Below are 24,925 nucleotides of genomic sequence, written 5' to 3' on the forward strand. Positions count from 1 at the left end.
TCACGTATGTGATATTAACACAATTGAGAAAGTCCAGAAGTATTTCACAAGAAGAGTTCTCCACTCTTCTACCCGTTATAGAATACCTTACGCCACCAGACTCGAAATTCTAAAATTAGAAAACCTCGAATTATGCCGTCTTCGGTCCGACTTAAGCATGGTATATAAAATCATACATTGCAATGTCCTACCTGTCAATGAATACTTCAGCTTTAACCATAACAACACAAGAGCACACAACAGATACAAACTCAAAGTAAACCGCACCAAACTTGATTGCAGGAAATACGACTTCAGCAATAGAGTGGTCAATGTCTGGAATACTCTACCCGACTCTTTAGTCTCTTCCCCAAACCCCAAAAACTTTAACCTTAGACTGTCTACTATTGACCTCACCCCTTTCCTAAGAGGTCTGTAGGGGCGTGCATAAAGCGCACCAACGTGCCTACCGTCCCTGTCCTATTGTTTCTCTTATTCTTTTATTTTTCTTATATGTACCCATTTCATATATTCACAACTATGTATACACTTGTACTTATTATCTTGTAAACAATTGACAAATCAAATAAATAAATAAATAAAAATCATAACTGAAATAATAAAGTGTAATTAGAACATTTTAAATTGCTTTGCTTTGTAGTGCCGTGGCCTGTATTTGGATATTCCTGCAGTGGTCTGACCTTTCCTCCCCAATTAATTTAACAGAGTATAGCACTCAGTGGGCTTTTTCTAGGCTATAATGTCATCAAAATTAGTTAAAGGGAAAGAATGGCACTGTTGATAAATTGATAGAAGCCAAATTAATTTCTTCTTGCAGCCAGTTGATAGCTTTCTTTCACTCTCAGGACAAATTCATTTGTAAACATGCTAATTTCATTTGTTCATAGTGATGGCATTGTTACCCTTTCAATTTTTCACTTCATTGTGTTCATGGAAGTAGATTTATTTCTTTAGCCTGCTTGCAATATCTTTAGGCCTTCCTATAAATAGGGAGGTTTTAAAATATGTTACAGGTGCAGCAGCATGTTAACATAATAGGATTGGCTGATTATATTACACTGAGTAAGGCATTTATGCTATGGGATATTGAAGGATTCTAGTCTATATAAAATCTATATGAAAGGCAGGAGTGGATGGAGAGGGCTTAGAGAACAGTGATGTTACTATGCTCACAATAACTAGATTTTCAGAATCGAGAGAAAGCTGTGCAGGATCATGGAAAATAACTACATGCAATGGTGGATTAGGTGATTGGGAAATTATGAATAAGACTTCCTCTTTGGGGGGGAGTTAGGGACATTGTCTACTATGGACCAAACATGCCATTTGGAGATCTTCCTGGATCTGTTGCTTTCAGTGAAAGCCCAGGTGTTTTTGATGAGGAATTGTTGCCCTTTTCTGGCTGGCTCAAGGTAAGGATACGCATATTGATCCACAGAAATGATAACCTCAAGTTGGGAGTATTGTAAATATGCTTTATATGGATTGCCTCTGAGTTTGACCAGAAGCTGAAGGTGATACGGAATGCCATGGCAGGGTTGTTAAAAGTGTAACTCTGTATCACATCCCTTCTAAATAAACTGCAGACAAGACAAGGGGTGGGACTGGAATCATCTTACTAGAGTGGTTCTCCTCCTTCCTAAAGAATTCTAGTCAGTGGTGTTCAGGAGGCAAAAGATGGGTCCATAACCTCTGGAATATGCGATGCCACTGGGTTCAGCATTCTCTTTATTCTTCTTCAACATCTACATAATACTGCTTGGGGAGATCACCTGCCAATACAGAATTATATGTAGTGAATAAAGGGGATGGCCTTCAAGGACAGAGAGAAGATCCATTACCAAGACAGTGATTAGATAAATGAAACTTGAGCCCAAGCCAAAAAAGTAGTTTGTGTAAAGGTGTCAGGTACCCATCCACTCACTCCTTTTAATGGAATTAAAAAGGGAGGAAAGGAAGCATGTTCATACTTGCAAGATTTTATAACTTAATCTGTTCTATCTGGTGGGGCTAACATAGTAGTCTTTGGTGTGCTGAGGACATCCAGCTTTATATTTAAACCCCAGTCTAATTGGTAATGCAGTCAAGATGCTGCTTCAGTATCTGGAACCTGTTAGGTTTCAAATGTTGAAGGAATTGGAATATGGAAATAAGGAGTTCTTTGGTATGTTAAAGCCATGCTATTCCTGAGATTTCCATTTTTAGTATTGTATGGGGTTGCACTTTCGTGCGTCAAACTGATTTGTGATCTGGGGGTCCTTCCTGGCTCTCAGGCTCTGCTCATGGAGCCATGAGGGAGAGCATTGGCAAGGAGCACCTTTATACAACTTCATTTGCTATGAAATGTACAACTTTTCCTAAAGTAGGAGAAATTTTTCTCAGTCACTCATTCCTTACTCAATAATGTTTGGACTATTAGAAAGTATTTTACATTGGGCTGTCTGTGAAGACAACTTAAAGCTACAGTTGGTCTAAAATGTAGTAGGGAATAACTTCACAATCTGCTGATTTGACATTAATTCTTTTAAAGTTGCTTTGGTCACTCTTTGGCTTCCAGATGCAATTCGAGATGTTGGCCGCCTCTTTTAAAGCCCTTCATGGTAAAAGACCTGGATATTTGGCCGACTGCCTTCTCGTAATTAGTTCTTGTTGGATGGAAAGGCTCAATTTTCTTCCCTTCAGAGATTGCTATCTTTAGGAGCAAGGTGAAAGAAGTGGATCTTTTCAATTGATATAATCATCTTTGGAATATTATTCCCATTGTGATCCAGATGACCCTTATTCTCCTGGCTTTCAAGAGCGCCATCAGAATTTGGCTTTTCAACAGAGCTTGGAGTTATAGGGGAATGTTATAGGCTGCTTCCCTCCTTTAATCTGGAGTTTAGTGGATGTAGAGTTTCATTTATCTTTGGTGCTATGCTTTATATTACAATGTGATTTGTGTTTTAGTCAACATACATAGAATGGCTTCTTATAAGCGTCTCAAGTTGGTTTTGATTAAACCATCATATAAGCCTGTAGATAAATAAATCAATAAAAAATAAAGCAAGAGGTATGGGGTGTGTGCTTGATTTGTAGTGGGATGGCAGACCACCAGAGCTATAGACTAGACTGGAAAGCTAAAAAAAAATGCAAAAGCAAATCACTCCTATATTATAGATGAGGAAACTATGCGTATATACCCATGAAGACAGAGGGAATTTAGCTCAATATTAAGGAGATTTAGATACATAAGACTACTTTGTGAATCCATTAATAAAAAGTTGGTAATTAATTTTATAAGCATAAATAAAGTCGGTGGGAGAGAAATGATTTGACAGTTATAAAAAATGTACATCTTAAACGGTTGCACTTGCTATTGAAAATAATAGTAAAAATTAGATTAATCATGTTCCTGAAGACAATAAATGGATAAGTGTGTATGATTTAAATTACAGGGAGCTGCCACATGGCCATTTCATCAGACCCATCAACATGAGGTCTAATTTTAAGCATATTTCTTTAGAAGAAAATTTCATTAAATTGAATATACCTTAGTGATAATGTGCAGAATATTGCATATTTAAGTGATTGAGACCCAAGTAGTTGGTTTCTGTTTGACACTAATTAAACATTTGAGAATCCTTTTGGTGTATAGAGGTTCCCGCGATAGCATAAAAACCAAGACATTGTGAGTTCCAGACCTGTCTTAGGCATAAGAGCCAATGATGTATCTTGGTGCCAGTCCCTCTCTTTCAGCCCAACCCACCTCATAAGACTGTTGTTATGGGGAAAACAAAAGGCAGGAATATTAGGTATGGTCACTGTCTTGGGTTGACCAAAGTATATTTAAAAAGACAGGATAAAAATATAATAATAAATACTGAACCAAATTTAAATGACCACAGACTCATTTCAAAATCATATACTTTGTGGTTATATATATTTTTTCTTTATGCAGGTAGTCCTCAACTTACAACCGGTTGCTTAGTTCAAAGTTCCAAGCGATTTACCTGGGGGTTACTTATGACCCGGATTCAAAGTCCTGACAGCCCCCTGCCCCCTTGCAGTCACTTTGGATGGTTAGCAACTGGGCCACATTTATAAAGGTTTGTAGCAAGGCATAGTCATGTTATTACATTTTACAATAGTTTTACCAAAACCTGGCATGTCCTTCCAGTTTTCGGCCAAACTATACCCATAGCAAACCATTGGTTTGTTTAATGACCACAGCATTTGCTTAATGAGCATTGCAAAAAAGTTCATAAAGTTAGGTTGCTCATGTGACAAGCCCAATGATGAATTCTACTTAAAGTCATCAAATTTATTATATGTTGTACATCTCAGTAGGCAAAAATGAGAAGAGGGGAAGTGCTCAATTGAATAGAATTTGCAGGAGTGAGATATAGTAAGAGCTGTTACTATGATACGATCCTTTCCGCAAATATGTTTCTTAACCATCTGACCTCACTTGCCTTTTACGTAACCATATTATCAGTAATTTTATATTTCAGCTCTCTTACAGGTTTTTTTAAAAGTAATCCCATTGAAGTGAATGCAGCCTATTTTTAGGAAAGTGAGCAATGACAGTCTTAGGTAATCCTACAACAGGAAATACGCTTCATTTTAGCTCAGTGGGGTTTAACAAAGCAGACATATGCAAGATTTCGTTCTTTTTACAATTTACAGTAATGCACGGATTCCTTTTTTAATCTCACAGTTGATTCCCCAGTCTCCAAGATGTTATCCTGATAAATTATTATATGCTTGTTTGAAAAACAGCTGGATATCACTTACTCTAAAAATAGGTTGTTATTTTAGTAAGACAGATTCTTTCTTTGGAAAATTATTCTAAAACCTCTCAGTTAAACCTCATATTTAATCAGTGTGGTATGCTGGAAGAAGACAACTCCTGGCATGAAATGAATTCTTCTAATTTGCTAAATTATTCAAAATAATTGACAGTACATTTAACTTCTTAACAACTTTGAGACCACTTTCCTGCAAAAATCCTGCTGTGCTAAATTCTTTTATTTTTCCATGTTCTGCACTATTCTCAACAATTAATTGAGAATTATTAATAGTTTTCTCTTGTATTTTCAGGATGCTTTACCCCCCCCCCCCCCAATTTCTGAATCAGAATTAATTTCCCAAAGAAAGTATAATGCAATGAAAAGGTGAAAACACAGAGATCAAAATGACATGTTCTTCCTACTCTCTTGATTTAACATTGTTCACAGATAATACTAATAATGAAGGTGGAAAAAAGGGTTTCACTAGAGTAGTATGCTGAATATTCATTAAGGTCAAATAGTGGGTTAAATTAGATTATTACTTTATATTGAGAGACATACTATGTGGAAGAGGAAAGAAAGAAATTGATTGACTAGACTAATATATTACTAAGCCAAAGATTGCCGTAAATATATCACAGTTGGCTATGCTTACACAAAGTTAGTCATAGTTTATGAGCTACAACAGGTGAGTTCATACAACATGAGCCAAAAGTTTAAAACTTTGTATAGTATTGTATGAAAATGCTAAATGAACAGAATCCAGCCACTGAAAGTAAAGGTTATTAAATATTTCCTCTGTCATAGGCCACATTAGGACTTAAGAACATAGAAAATATCTAGGAAGAATGAACTTCATTTGAGAATGCTAGCAAAGTCAATATGGAAGCTGATTGATTGATTACGTGCCATCAAATTGCTGTTAGCTCTTAGCAATCATATACATAGATTTTTTTCCATGATGATCTGTCCCTTACCTGGTTCTTCATCTCTTCCAACAGCATTCCCATCACCACTATAATTGAGTCCATCCCATGTGCTGCTGCTCATCTTCTTTTTCTCTTTCCTTCCACCTTTCCCAGCATTTGAGCCTTTTCCAGAGAACTAGGTCTTTGCATAATGTGTCCAAAGTAGGATAATTTGTGCCTTCTCTTGTCCCATTTTTTCAGTGTGCTCCTTGATTACACTTTGATTTGTCTTGTTACACTCATTTAATTTCCATGGAAATCAGAGTATAATAATAGGAGTAGATAAGGAATAATCTCCTTAATACAAGGATTGTCCAGGATCATCTACCCTGTGGGCAAGACTCCAGGAGAGAAAGGGATGGGTTCAGAAGTCACTTTTGCTCCAAATAGACTTATTCTATGCATGCCTTTTATTGTCTGATAATACAGGTTACATTTTGTTGATATTGTAGACTGATTATCAGAATACAATTCCATGAAATAATCCAATAAAATAAAATGTATGTAACTCAGGTGAACTGTTGGGTTCTTCGGGCTCTCTGAGCTTTGCTGTTTTCTTTTGGACATTTCATTACCAAGCTAGATGACATCTTAAGTTATGGTAACAAAATACCAGTAAGATCATACCAAGCTCTGATCATACCAAGAACCCATGAAATGAATCCAGATAATCAAGGAAGAAAGGACACAAGTTGAGGGGGGAAAGCTATACTATTGAGCATTGTAGAGATGTAGACTTTGCTAGGGATCAGAAATCCATTCTAACCGTTATAAGCAGGGTATCTGCAAGATACCTCAAGCAGAACTTCTGAAGAGGAATATTTCACAGTTATGACCATAAAATGTACACAAATAAAAAAATACAACACAGCATTTTGTTTTTTAAAGCTGTTGCTTTCCATAAAACGATGTATAAAACTGCCAACAGCAATAAAGTGCAAAATAATATTCAAGTGTTGGAAAAAAACTGCTTCTGAAGTCAAGGCTTTGGCTGAACAAAAATATTTTCACTTGTTGGTAGACATCAGACTGGGCCTAGGAGAGTTCCTGAGCCGGAGGAAAGCTGTCAAGATCATCTAAATTTTCACTAGAGATGCTTCAAAAAGCAAAAAGAAGCATTTCTAAGTAGAGGCAGACACATTTCTTCAGAAATATCTACTTAATTGTAGATTAATAATGGCCAGATTGCCTAAGAACTACTTAATTTGTGTTTTTTATATTCTATAAAAGAGGTCTATGGTGGCTCATTTGAATGCAGAGAAAAGGAGAATGTGTGACCCACCCGATCGTTGATAAAATTATAGCTACCCACAAGCCATGCATCCCAATTAGCCATGTCTACTGAGACTTCTGGGACAGTAGTTCCAACAGTATATGGAGCTCTACAGGTTTATTAGCCCTAATGTTTCATGCACGGAGGTGAGATTTAATGAAGAAAAAAAAAACAATTTTCCCAACTTCTACATGTTAAACAATTTGTATATTGCATTTGTTAAGCCTGGATTCCCCAACGGGTGTTAAGGAAAACAAACTAAACAGAATGTGCAGCGAAGTCAGATAGGAAGACAGGTAAATGTGTGAGATAAGCCTTCTCGTTAACACGCAGTAAAAATACAGATACGCTTGTGCTATCAAAATTATAATTTATTCCATTTAAAATTATAGCATAGTCATTATAAACAGTCCATTAGTCATATACCAAATTCAGTCAAGTCTTGTCGAGGATACTCTAATTGCAAAGTCAAGTGTCGAATAGCCAGTGTCAGTACACATATAATAAATTTGTCCAAAACTTATCTTCTCTCCGTTGAAAATATCTTCAAAGTAATCCAACACTTCTTCTCCTCCCGATCCAGCAAGAATGCAGTCATCAATCCATCAAGTAATTAGGGATCATTAAGCCAGAGAGAGAGCTGCATTGCCTCGCTTCTTATATAGTGCTTTTACAACCACACCCTTAATTACATTCTTGCTGTTAAAGTTACACACACTTTAACTAACAAACCATGATACCATATTTATTATTTTTACCCAAAACAGTTAGGGTAAACAATGTTATCCCTAACAGCATTGACATCACTAGTAAAGATTTCCTGCATGCAAAATGATCTGTGACCATTTTCCATTGAATTTGAAGGTAATTAGACAGATATTTCAAACATTTCAGCCCTGTCAACGCCCAGGGAGGAACCCTTGAATCTCCTTTGATGGCTGAAAATGGAAAGCCATCTTAGGGTAGGACACAGATGAAAACTATCACAAAACCCTTAAAATACAAGTACTGAAGTTAAAAAAAAAAAAACCTTGGAAAATCCCAAGTGTTCTATGATTGCTGGAGAACATGAGAAAAGGCAAGTGCTTTTATGATTTGCAAGAAACTATGCAGACAGACTGGGGGGTGGGGGGAATGAATAAAGCCATGCCTGCTGTTTCTGTCCTTCTGCCAAGTTCCTTCTCTCATCTCCCTGTTAAGCACAGGAAGCTGGAAAAAGAAATGTGGCCTTTCAAAAGGTTTGGTAAGGGTAGAAACAGCTAGGAGAAGCCCCTGCTGTTTCTGTTCTTATCTAAATGACTGTGTTTGAGCAGTTTTTGCATCAGGAGCAAGAGGAGCAAAACATTTACCCTCTGCAAGCTGGTAAGTGACATAGCTGATGCTTGCAACTATTCTCCCCTGGTAGGCTAGTCCTTTCACTAAAAGTTAGGAGGAGGACCAGCAGAAATGTCGCTTTTTCCCTTAAAGTTTTAAAGCTCAACAGGGCTATTTATGAATATTAAATAGGCCATGGATGAGGTGTCACAGTTAGGAGACTCGCAGTCCAACAATTTGAATTTGCCCCTATGGAGATGCTCTTTTTTTAATCCGTCGATCAGTAGCAATTCTACATACAAAACTAGTTTGGTTTTTTCAAAAGATAGATTGGTTACTCTGTGTAATGAAATAGTCTTGCAAATGCAATCAGCCACATTTTTTTGGGAACCCTTGCAGTAAATGTCAAATACAACTGTTTCTTGAAGACTTGATCAAAAACCGCAGAAATTGTTAAAAAGCCTCCCTATTTGTAGAGATGAAGTATGTGCTTAGGATTTGGGTGATTTGATATGATGGCCAGATGTGACAGAGGTCAAAGCAAGACAAATGCTTCAGAGAGTGCAGGGACAGTCACTCTGTCAATCATTATCCAAGCCACTGTTTTCTTAGTGTGGTCCTACGTACCTTGAGACCTTCCAAGACTCTCTCAGGTCTACAAGATCAAAATGTTTTGTCAGTTGAAACATAATATTCAATAATATTAATATTCCATTAAATAATCTTGAGAAGCAATAGCTGCACCAATTTCAATTTTAAACAAAAGCTCTTTTGGGGTCCTCCATAATTTTTAAAAGTGAGAAAGGGTTGTGAAAGAAAAAGAGACATTTATCTAACCCAAAGCTCTTCCCTTTCCCCTACCAACATCATTCAGTTGATTTTGGATTTCCTGCAGCAAGATGAAACAAACAAAATGTTCAAAAGTTATATTTATATAGTTACTTACCAAGCACATCTAAATTATATTAAAGTAAGCAAAATATATTTACAATCCCCAAGGCACATCAAAACATTTGAGCACCCCTAATGTTTGGAAATTGAAAGTTGAAAAATTTGATACACCCTACAATGAGCATGAGGAAACCTTAAATCCAAGCCAGCTCCTCCTACAAAAAGGCCAACTTTAGAATTATGTTTGTGTCAGGTTCTGGTTTTGTAACAGTGGGCATCCATCTTGGAGTTTCTATACAATATGTGTATTCCCCTAAGATCCCCATAGAGTGAGGAAAGGGGGAGGCGGGGTCCTATCTTCAAGTCACAGTGAATTATTTTACAGTAGTGAGGCTTTCCAATCGTAGCTCCTCGGGGAAGGAAGCTAAAATGATAGATCATAGGACTAGCCTGGAGCTCAATGTTCTTTGTTTGTCTTTATACCCAGGAGCAAGAATATTAAAGCAGTCTTGTGAAAGGCTGCGGAATTGTGAAGGTGTAAACCTTGAAAATACTGAGAGTTCATGTCCTCCTGCCATTGTTTGTTCCACATCCATCATCTCCCCCTCTCCCATCCTATCTCATTTTGTGCCGTTGGTGCCAATTATGGAAAACAAAACCACCTTTGCTATTTTTCATTCATCGTATCGCCCTCACTCCAGCCCCAAGCCTCACATTTTGCAAGATGCTTGCCTAGAGAAATAGCTATGATATATCCCACATTACCCCCATCCAGTCTATGTAGGGAAGGAAGGAAAAATAAAGAACTCCTGTTTTTCCAAACCTTGGGAAAACATCTCACAACATTAAAAAAAAAATAAAGTATGAGAAATAAGCATAACTTTTTCAATGAACTCCAAAACATAAACCCTACTTCATTCAATACTGGAAAATGTGCTCTATATAAGCAAAAAATTCACTGAAGGTTAATTTTTTTTTAATGTTGTCAACAGCTCTCTTTAATTTTTGTGCATGTAGCCATTAGTATTAAATAGCTTTATATCTTGCCGTTATTTTGTACAGCTTCAGGCAGCATTTGTAATCTGTCTTCCCAACAACAATAACCTTGCGAGATGGGTTGGCTGAGAGGGAAAATCACCCAGCCCAAACTATGCAGGGTTTTGTGCCTGTGAGGGGACTAGAACTTGCACTTTTCCAGTTTTTAGCCCAGTACTTTAATCACTGCCTCAGGTTGGCTCTCCATTTCTTAAAAGTCTATAGAGATTCTCAGTCATCCAGGTTATGGTTGTCCCAAAGGTGCTTTTTCATGAGGAAACTGGACTTTCTTGTTTTTTTTCTTTTCTTTGAAGATGTTTCACTTCTTATCCAAGAAGCTTCTTCAGCTCTGACTGGATAGTGGGGAATGGAAGGATTTATATTTCTTGCGGACAGCGTCCTTTTAAAGGGTCCTTAAGAGAATCCTTTAGAGGGCCATTGAAGCTCCAAGTGCTTCAACAACCCTCTAAAATGTTGTCACTTTTACAGTTGAGGTAGAATCCTTTTTTTCCCCCTTCTAGACCATGGGTGTCAAACTCAATTGCGTCACATAACGTATCGTGACGTATTGTGACTTTTTTGCCTTTGTAGAGTTGGGGTGGGTGTGGCCTGTGCATGATGCACTGGACAGTTTATTTTGTAAGGAACAGAGATATGTCTATTGTCTTAACAGCTGTCAATGGGTGAGGAAGAGCTCACAGTCTGTTTTGAAAATATGGATACCACACCATGGATGGAAGACAATAGAAACATGGAATATATTTAATTTATTTCAGTGTTTCTTATATCTTTGTTTCAGAGTTGTCCACACAATCTTGCTACTTTCTTCAGACACTCTACCACCATGGACACTCTAGCTGCTTCTGTTGTGGAACCTGCCATTATTTTATCATTAAATAAAACAGTGACCTAAATAACAGTGACCTAAATGTAGTTAAGAAATGCAAATAAATTAAGAGCAAGGGGACAATAAGCTGCCTAATATTTGGAGAAGAACAGATAAATTAATTTCCTAATTTACTGTGGTGTACACTTTACCACAAGCATCCTGACCAATATTTCAAGCTAAAATTATTTAGCATCATATAAGCAAAGTTAAAAAAAAGTTTGCAGGTGGCAAAGCTTTTTTATTTTCTTTTGATCATCCATCACTATTGTAAAGTTTTCTATCTTCCCAGACTGATTCTTGAAAGACATCTGAATCCAAGCATATTTAGATCCCATTTTAATAACTGGGGATAGTTCATGTTGACTAATGTCCATACTGACTTCAGATTGTGACGCTTGTCTCCTTCATAAGGGGAAGAAGTAGGTGGCTCACTGAGGCAACTGATTTTTTGTACCCATTTGTTTTGGCTTAGATAGGTTTAAATTTACTTACCAATATGGGAACAGAATAATACAAAGAAGCAAGATCTGTGGTAATTGTTCCAGCAGATCCTAAAATCTGCAGGATTAATTGATTCTGGCAGAGCAAATATAAGAAGGCACCTGGATTCAAAGAAAAGTATTCCAGCTGCCAGCCTGGTGAAGTTGTGAAAACTTCCTGGACAAACAAAGCAGTAGCTCAGAAAGATGAAAGCTCCTGGTCTGATTAATGCACATGAAATGCTTTGCTTATGCTTGCAGCTCCCTGGAAAGGATGAGTGATGTACTATAGTTAAATGACCTACCCTTGAAAATGCTTCCCTGATCATGCTGACGGGATGAAATTAGCTTGTGCTTATAACAGTGTGTTGGGTTGCTAGGCTAAGCTTCAAACTGATCTAAAGGGATGAGGGTGAAAAGAGAAGCTTAAATCCCAGATGGGGTGGGATCAATTGGTGAGATGTTGCAATGAGTTGAGTTCTGGGCAATCAGAAGAATTCTGTTTTTTTGTACAGAGGCTGACATCAACAGTTAGATTGCAATTGTTCTTCCTGGATACCATGTCATAAAAGAAGCATTTGGCTTATTATTTCTTTATTTTCACGATAGAGTTGTCCTCGTTTAGCCTCTGTCTCATTTAGTGACCATTCACATTTACAACAGTGATGAAAAAGTAACTTTGCAATCAGTCTTTGCATTTATGACCTCTGCAGGTCTATAAAGTGAAGGAAAACTGAAATAAGATCGTAAGTACAATCGTGTTTTCACTTAGCAACCTTTTCATTTAACAACTGAGTTGCTGGTCCCAATTGTGATTGTTAAATGAGGACTATTTATATTTATAGCTTGCCCCAATCCTAATGAATAATTTGGCCAATAAAGGGCCTACATAAACAATGGAAATCAATAGTTAAAAAGCAAGGACATCAAAAGTTTAACCTAAAGGTCAACAGATTAATGGAGCGGTGTTGTTTGGCCCTACAATGCAAATGTTTTGAAAAATACAAGTATTTTTAAATACTTGTAAAGTAGGGACAAGCCATATTTCCAGGGAACAAAAAGGAGGGAAAGCACGTGCCATAAAATAAAGGCCAGCACTGAGACAAAGTTGCCTGGGTAGAATCCCATGAATCTCTCAAAATAATAGAAAGTTAACATTTAGCATTTTAATTATTAATTTGGGAGAAAAAAAGATACTCAGAGCTGTAAAAGGAAAGAGAATAATTTGATTTAACAGGTGTACTTGTCCCAATTCAGAGGAATATAATAGCCCAGATTTTTAGTCAAGATCCACTACAGCAGCCGCCGCAAGTGGTTATTGGTTCTCCATCTCTACCTAAAGCTAACTAGACTGTGGTCCATCCTGAAACTCAGAAGATTTCCTGAAGGGGTAGCATGTTAGGAAAAAGCACTGTGGTTTTTGTATCTCCTGCAACGGGCATCACATGTACTAACAAGGTGGTGCAGTTTTTATCGCACTAGGGTTTTCATCAGAGAATAAAACTGGGGTCATTCTGATTGGAGTATCTCTTCCTGCTTGATCATCAGTATTCCCATTTTTATCATCCATTCTGATAGTGCACTGAAGGAATGGGGAGGGCTTGGCATCTGCCAAAAAGTTGTCCTGGATTCTCTTTTTTGCCATTAGTGTTGGGAACAACAAGCAAGGGTTTGAGGTTTTTTTTTGTACCAGTAAGAAAGAGGATTTCTTCATCTATTTCTGTGGCAAAAGATCTATGTTCTTTTCTGGTCCCTAGTATCCCTTTCCAGAGACCTAGAATTTCAGTCCAGATATATTGCACATGATGAACCTTTGTAGAAAAGTCTATAAAAGCAAAAGGGGCAAAAGGACAGATGTCAAGCAGTTAAGGATAGTTTAACTAGGAATCATTGCATTTCACTGGGAGACAGTGCTAGAACAGCTGCTGGATCATAGAAGGCTACCTCTGTACTTCATTACCATGAAATAAATGGGTGTCAGGAAGCATGATAGAATTCTAATAAGTAAAATAGAATCTAATACTTCAGAAACAAAATGCCAAACACTGTCATTTTTAATTCATAAAAATATCCTGGAAACTTGTTCTCTTTTATTATCATGAAATATTTAAACACACACACACACACACACACACACACACACACACACACATCTTTGATCTTTAATCTCTGGTCAAGGTGACCACAATAGTATGCCCGATAACAACTAGTTAATCCATTCACAATGGCAGCCTGCCAGGAGTTGTAGCTGTGTCTGCAATTGTTGTTCAACACTGGAGGTGTCCTCTTGTCTAATTTTGCTTTCTGTGCATTGAGCTTATTGCCTGGTTACTGACAATGTTCCCTTTTGCAAGGCTGAAACGCAACATTTGGCAGAGAATACATCTCCTGTGAAACCCTCACTCCTTTAGATATGGAGAGCAGAGGGTGATGCTAAGAGCTTAGTCTCACTCCTGCCTTCTCAGTCTTAGGAATATCATGCGATCCAAATTGCTCCTTGTGAAATATCACAAAAATGATACTTGATATGCAAAACCAAAAAGTAAAAGATGACAATTAAATCCTTGTGGGTTGTTGTTATTGTTATTGGGTTTTTTTTATTCATCTGAAGGCACGGAACCTACCTAATATTCTTGCTTCCTATTTTCCCCACAATAACAACTCTAAAAAGAGGCTTTGGCTGAGAGAAAGTATCTGGACAAAAGTATCTGGACAAAAGCTGAATTTCGTGCCCAAGAAAGACCTAGAACTGACAGTCTCCTGATTCCTAGGCCAGCTCCTTACACCAAACTGGCTGTCAATCGCTCACAAAGCAAAATGTATAAGAGTGTTTGTAGCTCAGGGTTGAAATGAGGGGTCCTTGATGTTCTCTGAGCTGGGTTGTTTTCTTGAAGACATTTCATTACCCAACCTAGGCAACAGTATCATCAATGCTAGAGTGAGAAGAGTTTGTAGATTTGTTACAGTCCACGAACATTTCTGCTGGATGAGATTGAGGGACCATCATGATCTAGCATTTGGTTTCTTAATGTGTGGTCAACCAGATTCTTTGAAGTACTTGTAAGCAAGGGACAGGCACATAGCCTCCTGTCACCCATTCGCCTTCAAGTGGAATGTGGAGGCATTTTGCTCCTTGTACATGGAGTCTAATAGCCCTTGATAGGAATGCATCCCCTGACTGCATTCAATCTCCTTTTAAAGCCATCCATTGGACTCACCATTGCAACATAGTGTGGCAATAAATTATGTTGGTTAAATCATCTACTCTTTTTAAGAATACAATTCCCTGATTCTGATGTTTCCCCCCTCCTTGCTCTGGTAGACAGTAGTCCCAACTTTTTTTAAAAAAAACTTCTTCCAAAGAATACTGAGGCTTTATGAAATTCTAAAGCAGGAGCCCAGAATTCTAATTTGAATGGACAGGTACAAAACCTCGGGCGATTTCATGAATACTTAACACGCATTGCCCAGTAAACTATGCCAGACTTTTCAAACCGGGTTGCATCGATTACCATAATTCCCAGACGGTATGGCTGGAAATTAGAGAAGGTAATGTCTAACACACCTGAAGGAAATCAGTTTAAAGGAAGCTACTTTATATAATCCCGTGCTTAACAAAATTTTGATAAAATAATAAATGGCATAGCACCAACATTTTATAAGACTTGATAGTTATCTTTCCTCAAACTCAGTATTGTTCTTGCCAGTTTTGTTTTTATATTGGAAATGGTTTTATTCTATTTAAAGTTATTGTTCTGTGGCTTTACTTCTTTCTATGGCTTTAAATTGCTTCTCTAGTTGCTAGGGGAATATTGCTTATTAGGAGTAAACATATAAATAATCCATATAAATAAATAGCTTCCTGTTTGAATTGTCATTTAATGAAGAATAAAAAAGTTGGTTTCATTTGCATAACATAAAAATGTTTTTAAACAATTATCAATGTTCTGATTATTTTAAACTTCAACTGTTCCCTAAGGTTTGTTACCTATGATTGCTACCGATTTTCAAAAGTCTGAGAACCACTCAATTTTTTAATACTGAAAAGTGGAGTAGAAGTATTTTTGGTGAATTAGCTTTTAATTTTTCCAGTTGTTATCCTTAATAATATTACTTTTTTTAAAAAAAGTATCTTCAGTGAACCTTTTACAGATTTTAGCATTCTGAAAGCAGGATGAAGGAGGAAACTATTTTCTTTGATCCAACTTTCAGAAAGTTTTGTGATTTTCAATTACTTTGAACAAGCCAAAAATATTCTTCATCTTTTCAAAAACACTTTTAATTAAATAGCTACTTGCAATCATTGTTCGATATTGGAAAATATTTTTATAATTTCTGGCTATAACTTGCTTTTTTATTTTAAACTCTATAGGACGGTTATATTTGCATGAAAAAAAGGTCCTTTCATTTAACAATTGCCCTTTAGGGCAATTTTTATAAAAGTGCAGAGTTTATTCAAGGCTGCCAACATTTTACGATGACAGTTTCAATGGGCATATAAATCTAAGGTATATACTGAAATCTAGGATTAGCATAGACTTTGAGGAGGCACACTTCATGTTTAGTCTTTTTTCTTTTTTTTTAAGTTGAAGAGTTTTTTAAAAGTTTGATACTGCAAAAAATATTTAATTACATGAAACTGATTGCATCAGCATATTCAGCCATCTCATGACAATACCTTATACCAGCTTTTTCAAAGTTGGCTTCCCCATGTATTAGACTAAAACCCGCAATGAATGCCCAGTAACTAGGGATGATGGACATTGTTGTCCACCATAATCAGATTGGGGAAGATTGCTATATATAGATGTATCTGCATTTGGAAAAGCTGTTTTTTCTTCACTATATTTCCTTTAAACAGTCAGAGACGTGCAATTAATTTCAGATTAATTGTAAATCATGGTGCTATGCTGCACATTAGAAAACCATTGTTGAATTGTTATGTACATTTTAACATATTCCTGTTGAGATGGCATCAAAATTTGGTGAAACAAAACATTTGAAGAAGCAATAGATGCTTTATATTTTGATCCTGCAATTGTTCTCATATGATAGCTTAAACTTGATATCATACTCTGTTTCATTTGTAGGTGATCAAGTCAAACCGTTTACACCAGAAGAAGCTAAAGAAATTGTGATGACTCTTCAAAAACCAGTGGTCTTTAGCAACATGACCTTCGATTGGCCGGTACTTCGTTGGAATGTTACACATCTGGCTAGTCTATTGGCTGGAAAGAAAATAGTTTTTAGAATAGGAAGGAAGGACACAGGTAGATAAGTACAACCTTCTTTCTCATTTCTCCCTGTACAGATTTAGTACTTCAGGTGTATTTTCTCCTTAAAATAAATGGGAAATACTACAAGATGGTTCATAGTAATATCATTCATTTTAAAATGATAAAGAACAATAATAAAGCATGTCCATTGTGAGACGGATTAGCAACAAGGTGCCCTCCAAGTATACAATGAAATGAAATGAAACATCCATTGACATCCATCCACTAACCAGTATTCCTGAAAGAAAGAAATTCTTTCTTTTCCCTTAAGGCTTCCTCTGCATCTATTCTAAATGTTTGGAGGGATGGGAAGAAGTTTACCTGCATGAATGGAAGTGCGCTGACATAAAGTTTGACATTGCTTTCACTATACAGGTAGTCCCCGACTTACAACAGTTCATTTAATCACCGTTCAAAGTTACAATGCCACTGGAAAAAATTGACTTATGACCATTTTTCACGCTAACGACTTTTGCAACATCCCCATGGTCGTGATCAAAATTCAGATTCTTGGCAACTGACTCATATTGATCCTAGTTTCATTATCTTGGGGTCATGTGATCACCTTTTGTGACCTTCTGACAAGCAATGTAAATGGAGAAGCCAGTTTCACTGAACTTATGTTATTAACTTAACAACTGAAGTCATTCACTTAAGAACTATGCAAGAAATGTCATAAAATGGGGCAAAATTCACTTAACAAACACCTCATTTAACGTCAGAAATTTTGGGCTCAATGGTGGTTGTAATTCAAGGACTACCGATAACAACTGACAGTACAACGTATTTGTTTACATTGAACATTTATAATTTTTAATCCACAAAATGCTGTAGATTCAATAAAACATACTGTAAAATAACTATGTATAAATACATTGAACATAAAGGAGTTAAAGGAAGTACCTCTGAGTACAGAGTATATCGTTCGCTGTTCAAAAATCCTGTTAGAACTCTAGTTGTAAATTATTGTTTAGAACCTGTCCATAGTAAATAGAATACATATTAAGAAGGGATTTTATTACTTCTTCAGAAACGTCTGTGCTGTGTTTATTGTTCTGAGCTATGTTGATATACAAGTACAGTTGGGATTGGGAGAACACACAATGGCCAATCCTGCTTAAGCAATTTTATTTTGAGTTCCAGAAGTGTCTGGGATCCAAGGAGTTGTGATTAAGCACCAATATTTATTTCCATATTGAAATGAAAATGCGAAAATACTGTCTTTTATTATTTATATGGAACTTATCTGATTTTATTCATGTAAAGATCTCTAGAATCCTTTGATGAAAGATGCTGTTTAAAATGTTCTACCTAGAAACATGCTTGTACTAAAAGTGATCACTTTTACTCTAGGTCAGTGGTTCCCAACCTTTTTTTCGCCCCACACCCCTAAAGAAATTTCACTCGAACCTCGCACCCCCTGAAATAAATAATAAATAAAAATGCCAACATATAGCCAATATCCTATTATTTACCTGGACTTTTCTCGCACCTCCTGGAATATTGTCTCGCACCCCCAGGGGGTGCGAGCACCCCAGGTTGGGAACCCCTGCTCTAGGTTATATAGATGGGCAATTTCTTCTTCTTTTATTTGCTCCCTCCCCTTAAATGCCACACTTTTAGCTTTGTAGTAATCTATATATAGTAAATTTGGTAGCAACATTAATTGAAAGGGAGCGTATGGAATACTCAGTTCTAGATATAAGATATTATGATAAATACATTCAGGTCTGTAGACTACTCCCCATCTTACGATATTTAAAAAGGAATAAGAAGCTGAGAGAGTTAGCCTAAAGTGCATGACTTGATGCAAAGCATGAAAATTATGACTATCCTATCGCTTTCTATCATTCGGGTATCTTAATGAGTGCAGGTTTTCATGCTAACTTCATTTAAAAAAACTTATTCCATTATCATTGGACAACTGTACCTAATTGATAATTTTTAATTATTTATCATGGAAATATGAATAATTCACAACATAATGAATACTTTTTTATTTCTTGCTGAATCAGAGGTAAATTACTCAAAATCTCTGTTCAGAGGGCCACAGAACAAGCTATATAATCTTTTGACTTTGTCAGCAATAGCCAGAATTTTGCACATAAAATATCCAAGTAAATAAATTTAATAGTTCTTGCAAGAATTTGCAAGAAATTGAGGCTAGCTGAGATGACAGATTGTATACTAAATTCAGCCAGCCCAATGTACAAGGTTTTGAACCTACACCAATATTTCTTTGCTGGCTTTGATAGCTAAACGAGTAACATTTGAATCCCAAAACATCTGGACGGTACCAAATTGTCTGTCTTTGAAAAGCACTGGAATGAACTCTGGATCTTGCTTCCCTCAGCTTTTGCCCCCTTTCTTTTAGAGCAGATGGATCAGGCCCATGGTACGTTATTTAATTTTTGTTTATTATTTCTTATATAGTCCACTTTCATATCAGAGGCAGAACACAGTTGATCTTATTTCTGTGAATCTACTAAAAACTGCAGATTAACTGCATTTTTAAAAGAAGAAATATTCATTAAACTTTGCATTTGGACAAGAGCCAAAACTTAAGGGGAAACTCTTAAGTGCATACTTTTAAAAGAAAAGTAATTTCGGGTTTTATTTTTGCTTTTGTTTGAAATAAGTCTGAATATTTGAGAATCTCATAGCAGCCATTCCCATGCAGTCAGAATAATAAGAGATGCCTTGCTGGTAAGAATGAAAAGCATCCATACTGTAATTAAATAACTGCACCTGATGAGTTAAATGAAGAATTAACAATTGTTCTGCCATTCATGTATTCTGCTGCAATTTGGTTTCCCCAGCAACAGTAGTTTTGGCTAATGTGTAATATTGTGCATTATGTTTTTGGGCGGATGGACTAGTTCCTGTAATGAGAAATCAAAGTCTGATAAGCCATAAGGATCATTGCAATATTGGGGGGATAAAACACCCCCTTTTTCCTTCTATGGGAAAATTTCGGGGTGAGGAAGAAGTTCACTTTATACAAATATTGAGTTTGCAAGTACACTTTCTAGCTCTCTTTACATTTCTGCATTTCAGATAATGCAAAACTGTGCATGATTACGCAAAGCCAAAAGTAAGATTAGTTCCTCCAAGCCCTTCCGTATCTACTCTGGATAAAATTAAGCAGTTTTATCTAGAGTCTTAATTGTTTGCGCAGTAATAGATTTGCATTCCACTTACAATATTGTCAATTCTGTTGAGGTTGGCACACTCAGGAAACAAGAAGCACCCAGATTTCGGGAATACTGTTTATTGCAAGTAGGATAACTTAACAGAACCTTGAAAGCCTGCCAAAGCAAGTCTCCAGATCAGCTTATACTTGGCAAAATTAAGGTGGAGTTACAGAGTCTTTTTCTCATGCTTTCCCAGTCCCCTGGACTAAGGAATAATTTATGTAATGGTCTTCCATCCTATAATGGTCTTGTTTCATCCTCTGTGTTCCCAAGGTTTGTCATACATTCTGTTGCATATAGGAAAACTTACGCTATAAACTTTATTATATAAATAACACAGTAGAGTTTGCTTTGTGTCAAGCTTGATATCTGATGACTTTACAGACAAATCACTGTATTGTCTTGCCTTAAAAACACTGAACTGATTAGGCCTTGCCTTCTTCTGAGCCTTCCATTTACTTATTTGCTTACTTTCCCGACTAGGCACCAATCCTAGTTTTTTTTTTCTTAGTAGTTTTCTTAATGGTTTCCCTTGAAATCCTAATCAGGTCTGACCCTGCTTAGCTTTTTGAGATTAGTAGTGGGAAGTCAGTAACAGTCAAGCCATCTGCTTTCTCTCTAATATGACATTAGAAATTCAGAATATTGTCCATATGAATATAGTTTTACTTATGGGACATTCTCACTTTATGAAGTGGGGAAGCAATTCTTGCCCATTTTTCCAGATTACTCTAACTCACTGTATTTCCTTAAAGTCAGCTCAAGGGTTGGGGAAGCCTCCAGAGCAATATGGCCAATTGCATCGGGGCCAATGGGAAATAAAGGGAATTGACTAAAATTGCTCACTTCCTTCTCCATCAATTGGCAATGTTCAGAGGCTCTCAATATTCTTTATTATTCCAAGAAGAGACATATCCACCGGCTCTCTAAATAATATTTTTGGAAGAGTTTCGTGCCCCCATCATTAAAATTTGTCCTTGCCATTGATGATATTTTGTATAGAAAGGTCCTTGTCATTTTGATACTGCAGCATTATCCGCCTTTTATGGTATGAATTAAATATAATCATACAAGATAAAAGAATGCCAGTGGGTTGAGAGAAATTGTAAAAGAAGGAATTTTGAAAAATAGCAAACAGATGTTAATACGCACCTTTGTTATATGCAGTAATGTTGAAAAATGTCTTGCCAGCGTTTAAAATCTGTTTTGACTTTTAAGCTTTAAAGAGAATAAAAACAGAAAGGGAATCTTGCTGGAGGAGACCAAAAGCTCATCTAGTTTTGTACAGATTTTTGTTCACAAAAAGATGAATGCTAGTGGATTCAAATATGCTTTTCATGCCCTGGTGTGTATATTTGGCTGATCTATGAAATCCATCCCTCAGAAATCTATAATTAGTTTTTACAATGATCTATGTCTTTGAAATATAGATAAGCACAGACTTTTGATTGTATGTGTTCAGAGTATTGCAGCATAAATTCAGTGCCAGAAAAGTAAACGCAGATGGCTGAGTCTTCATTTAACTTCTTTATAAACACAAGTAAATTTTACAATACCAGTTGTAGATTTCTCCAACATGGAGCAAATTCAAACAGAAGCAGACATGTTACAGGTTCAGAGCAGAAAAGCAATTCAAGAGCTCAGAAACAGACATCAGTTTCACTTTGTTTCAGCAGGCAAGCAAGCAAGATACACAGCAGATCATTTTCAATAGACAGATTCAGAACTTAACATAGCTTCAGAGCTGCAGAGCTTAATATAGAGCCATGCCTAGGCTACTTCTAGTTTCAGTTTCCAAACAGTCCTCATTGGCTGACCTTGTTACCATGCTCTATTCCAGTTGATGAATATACTCTGACAGTATGCTATGAAATCGTTTTCAACTCCTAGCGACCATATAGAGAGATTTTTCTCCATGATGATCAATTCCTAACCTTTCAAGTCTCCCAGTGGTGCTTTCATTGCCACTGAATCCACCCACCTTACTGCTGATTCTTCCACCTTTCTCAGTATTTTCTAGAAATCTAGAAATCTGGGGGTTCACATAATGTGTCCAAACTAGGATTATTTGAGCTTCATTATTTGTGTCTCAAGTGAGAACTCTGAGTTGATTTGTTCAATGATCCATTGGTTTGTTTCCTTGGCTGTCCCTGGTATTCTCAGGAATCTTCTCCAATACCAAGATTCAAAGGAGTCAATATTCTTCCAATCCTGCTTCTTTAAAGTCATGGAGAATACCATACCATACTGTCCGATTCTGATCTTTGTAGATATAAACACATCACAGCATTTGTATTTTTTCCAAGGCCTTCGTGGTTGGTCTATCAAGTACTAGCCTTGATGTATTTCTTGACTGCTGGTTCCTGTACTGTTGATGGTTGATCTTAAAAGGCAGAACCTATTCATTACTTTGATATATTCATTGTCAGTTCTAAGACTGGTTATTAATATCTGTTGTCATTATACTAGTTTAGACTTTATATTTAATTTTAGTCCCATTTTTCCCCCTGTGCACTTTAAGTTTTAGTTTAGCTTGCAAAGCTTGGCATCCTTGTTTGCAGATCTTGGCATTTTTGGCTGTCAGGGAAGGGACATCAACATACAGTGCAGGTTACATTTTCTCCTCTTCCAGTGTTAAAACCAACTCATCTTTTTCCTGATTCAGCTTTTTTTAATATACTGTATATTCCATATGTAGGTGGAATAGATAAGGGGAGAGTATGCAGCCTTGTTGCACTTTTTTGCCAACCTGGAGTCAGTCTGTTTTGCCACATTCTGGTCATGCCGTGGCTTCCTAACCTGTATATAAGTGCTCATGAGAACAAGAAGTTATTCTGGGATTCCCATTTCTCTGAGCACTTTCTACAGCTTGATGTGAACAACACAATTAAGGGCTTTTCTATAATGAATGAAGCACATATTGACATCTTTTTGGCTTTCTTTAGCTCTTGCTATTACTCAGTTTGGATCAGTAATAATGCGTCATATTCCTCTGTCTTTTCCAAAGCCAGCTTGAACATCTGGCACCTTTTCTTCCGTGTAGGGCTCTAATTGGTGCTTGATAACCCTAAGCATTATTTGCTAGCATGTGACAATAAGGATATTGTATAATAATTTGCACAATAAACCTTTTTTTGCTATTGGAACGTAGATTTATCTCATCTAATCAGTTGGCCATGGTGTCATTCTTCAGATTTGCTAACATATCTTGGTTAATATTTTGATTAGTTCTTCTGCTGCTGCTTGCCATATTTCAGTAGGTATTACATTAGTTCTTGTAGCCTTCCCACTTGGTAATGACAGAGTGCTGATCTAACATCAACTTTCAGTACAAGAGGTTCTTGTAAATAAGGAATATTTTCTAAGGTACCTTGGATGTTGGCATCTCTATTGTACAGTGTTTCAGTATACACCTTCCATCTTCCTTAGATCTCTTTTTAATTGGTTACCATCTGTCTACTGGCATCCTTTGGCATATTAATGTTGTTCTCCTATGTATGCAGTACAATGCAATGAGTCATGTGTAGATGTGTACATTGAGGAAACAAAACAACCACTTCATAAACATATGGCACAACATAGAACAAACCCATCAGGACTAGATTCAGCAGTCCATCTGCATTTAAAAGACAAAGGCCACTCTTTTGTGGCCTTTTGAAGATAGCAAAGTCCACATTTTGGACAGAAAGGACCACTGGTTTGAAAGAGGGGTCAAAGAGACCATCTATGTCAAAATTGAACAGCTTTCTCTCAACAGAGGGGGAGGGATATGACATCATTTATGTCTAGTCTACAACAAGTCCTTTCAACAGTTCCAAGAAGATGCCACACACATTTGCTCTACTCAGGTGACCCTGATGACACAGATAAACCTCCAGGTAGCCTCAACAACTCTCTAAAAGAATGCAGATGACCAGGAATATAAATCCATTCCCCACCATCTAGTCCATCTATTGGTATCTTTGTCATTGACACTAAGGTGATCATCTGCTTCTGGTATCTTTCTGTAATTACGGCTGCTCAATATAGACATCTCCTTGGCTGAAGGATAATCTTCACACTTTGGGTGACACTGCTGGGAATAAATACTCCTAGTGCACAATCCAGCATTATTTTTTGATTCATCCCAGGAACACCCACCACCCACCACCATAGTGCAGCAGGTTTTGGGTTGGATAAACATCTTATACATTATCACAGTGATTCTCAACCTGTGGTCCATGGATCCCTGGGTGGGGCATAGTTTCATTACAGGGGGTCTTGAAAGCTTGAAGAAATGTTTATTATTGAAATCTTGAGTTAAGTCTTGGCCATGACCAAAAAGGGTATTTAAAGGGGGCCCGTGGTGAAGAAAAACTTAAGAACCACTGCATTATCATAAAAAGTTTGTTAATGCCTCGGTGCCCCAGAGAATTAAATACACTGTAATATCTACGTCTATATAGCCTTACCTTTCTTTTAAAATATTCGGAGTAAAGCACTTTTCCAAATGAACAATGAATCTATTTTGTGGGGTAAAAGGTCAAAAAAAATGTAGCGGTACTTAATACTTTTATGGGGAAATTATTACTTTTTTAGTTGTGGCAATAGCCTACTGAATTTTCATTTAAACAATCAAGGAAAAAGGCATTTAAAATATTTATTTGGAACATCATAGGCTGACTCCCAGACTATATGTACAACATTTTCTTCTCTCTTATGAATACTGTCAAGGAGAAAAGACAGAAAAATATCTGGCTATTTATTTTCGATATGTATTTCAGTTCCCAAAAGCTCAGATACTGACTGGTTTGACAGCATACAGATTCAACACCTGTTAAAATCCAGACATACT

General features: G+C 36.7%; 1 protein-coding gene across 6 annotated transcripts in view; it reads left to right on the forward strand.

The window, feature by feature from the left end:
• HSPBAP1 (HSPB1 associated protein 1) overlaps nt 1-24,925 on the forward strand; it is a 62,997-nt gene that overhangs the window by 9,135 nt on the left and 28,937 nt on the right. For 5 of the 6 annotated variants that reach the window (XM_026665462.2, XM_026665463.2, XM_087950231.1 and 2 more), the window contains exon 2: nt 16,712-16,891. The exons of the other annotated variant lie outside the window; for it this stretch is intronic. In XM_026665462.2, coding sequence (XP_026521247.2) covers nt 16,759-16,891 — 133 coding nt within the window. In that variant the 5' untranslated portion in view covers nt 16,712-16,758. The remainder of the gene's footprint in view (nt 1-16,711; nt 16,892-24,925) is intronic. 6 annotated transcript variants of the gene reach the window in all.

Source organism: Notechis scutatus, chromosome 1 (genome assembly GCF_049901735.1).
Source record: "Notechis scutatus isolate UNSWTSFEM ecotype Mainland chromosome 1, rNotScu1.2, whole genome shotgun sequence".
Classification (NCBI taxonomy): Eukaryota; Metazoa; Chordata; class Lepidosauria; order Squamata; family Elapidae; genus Notechis; species Notechis scutatus.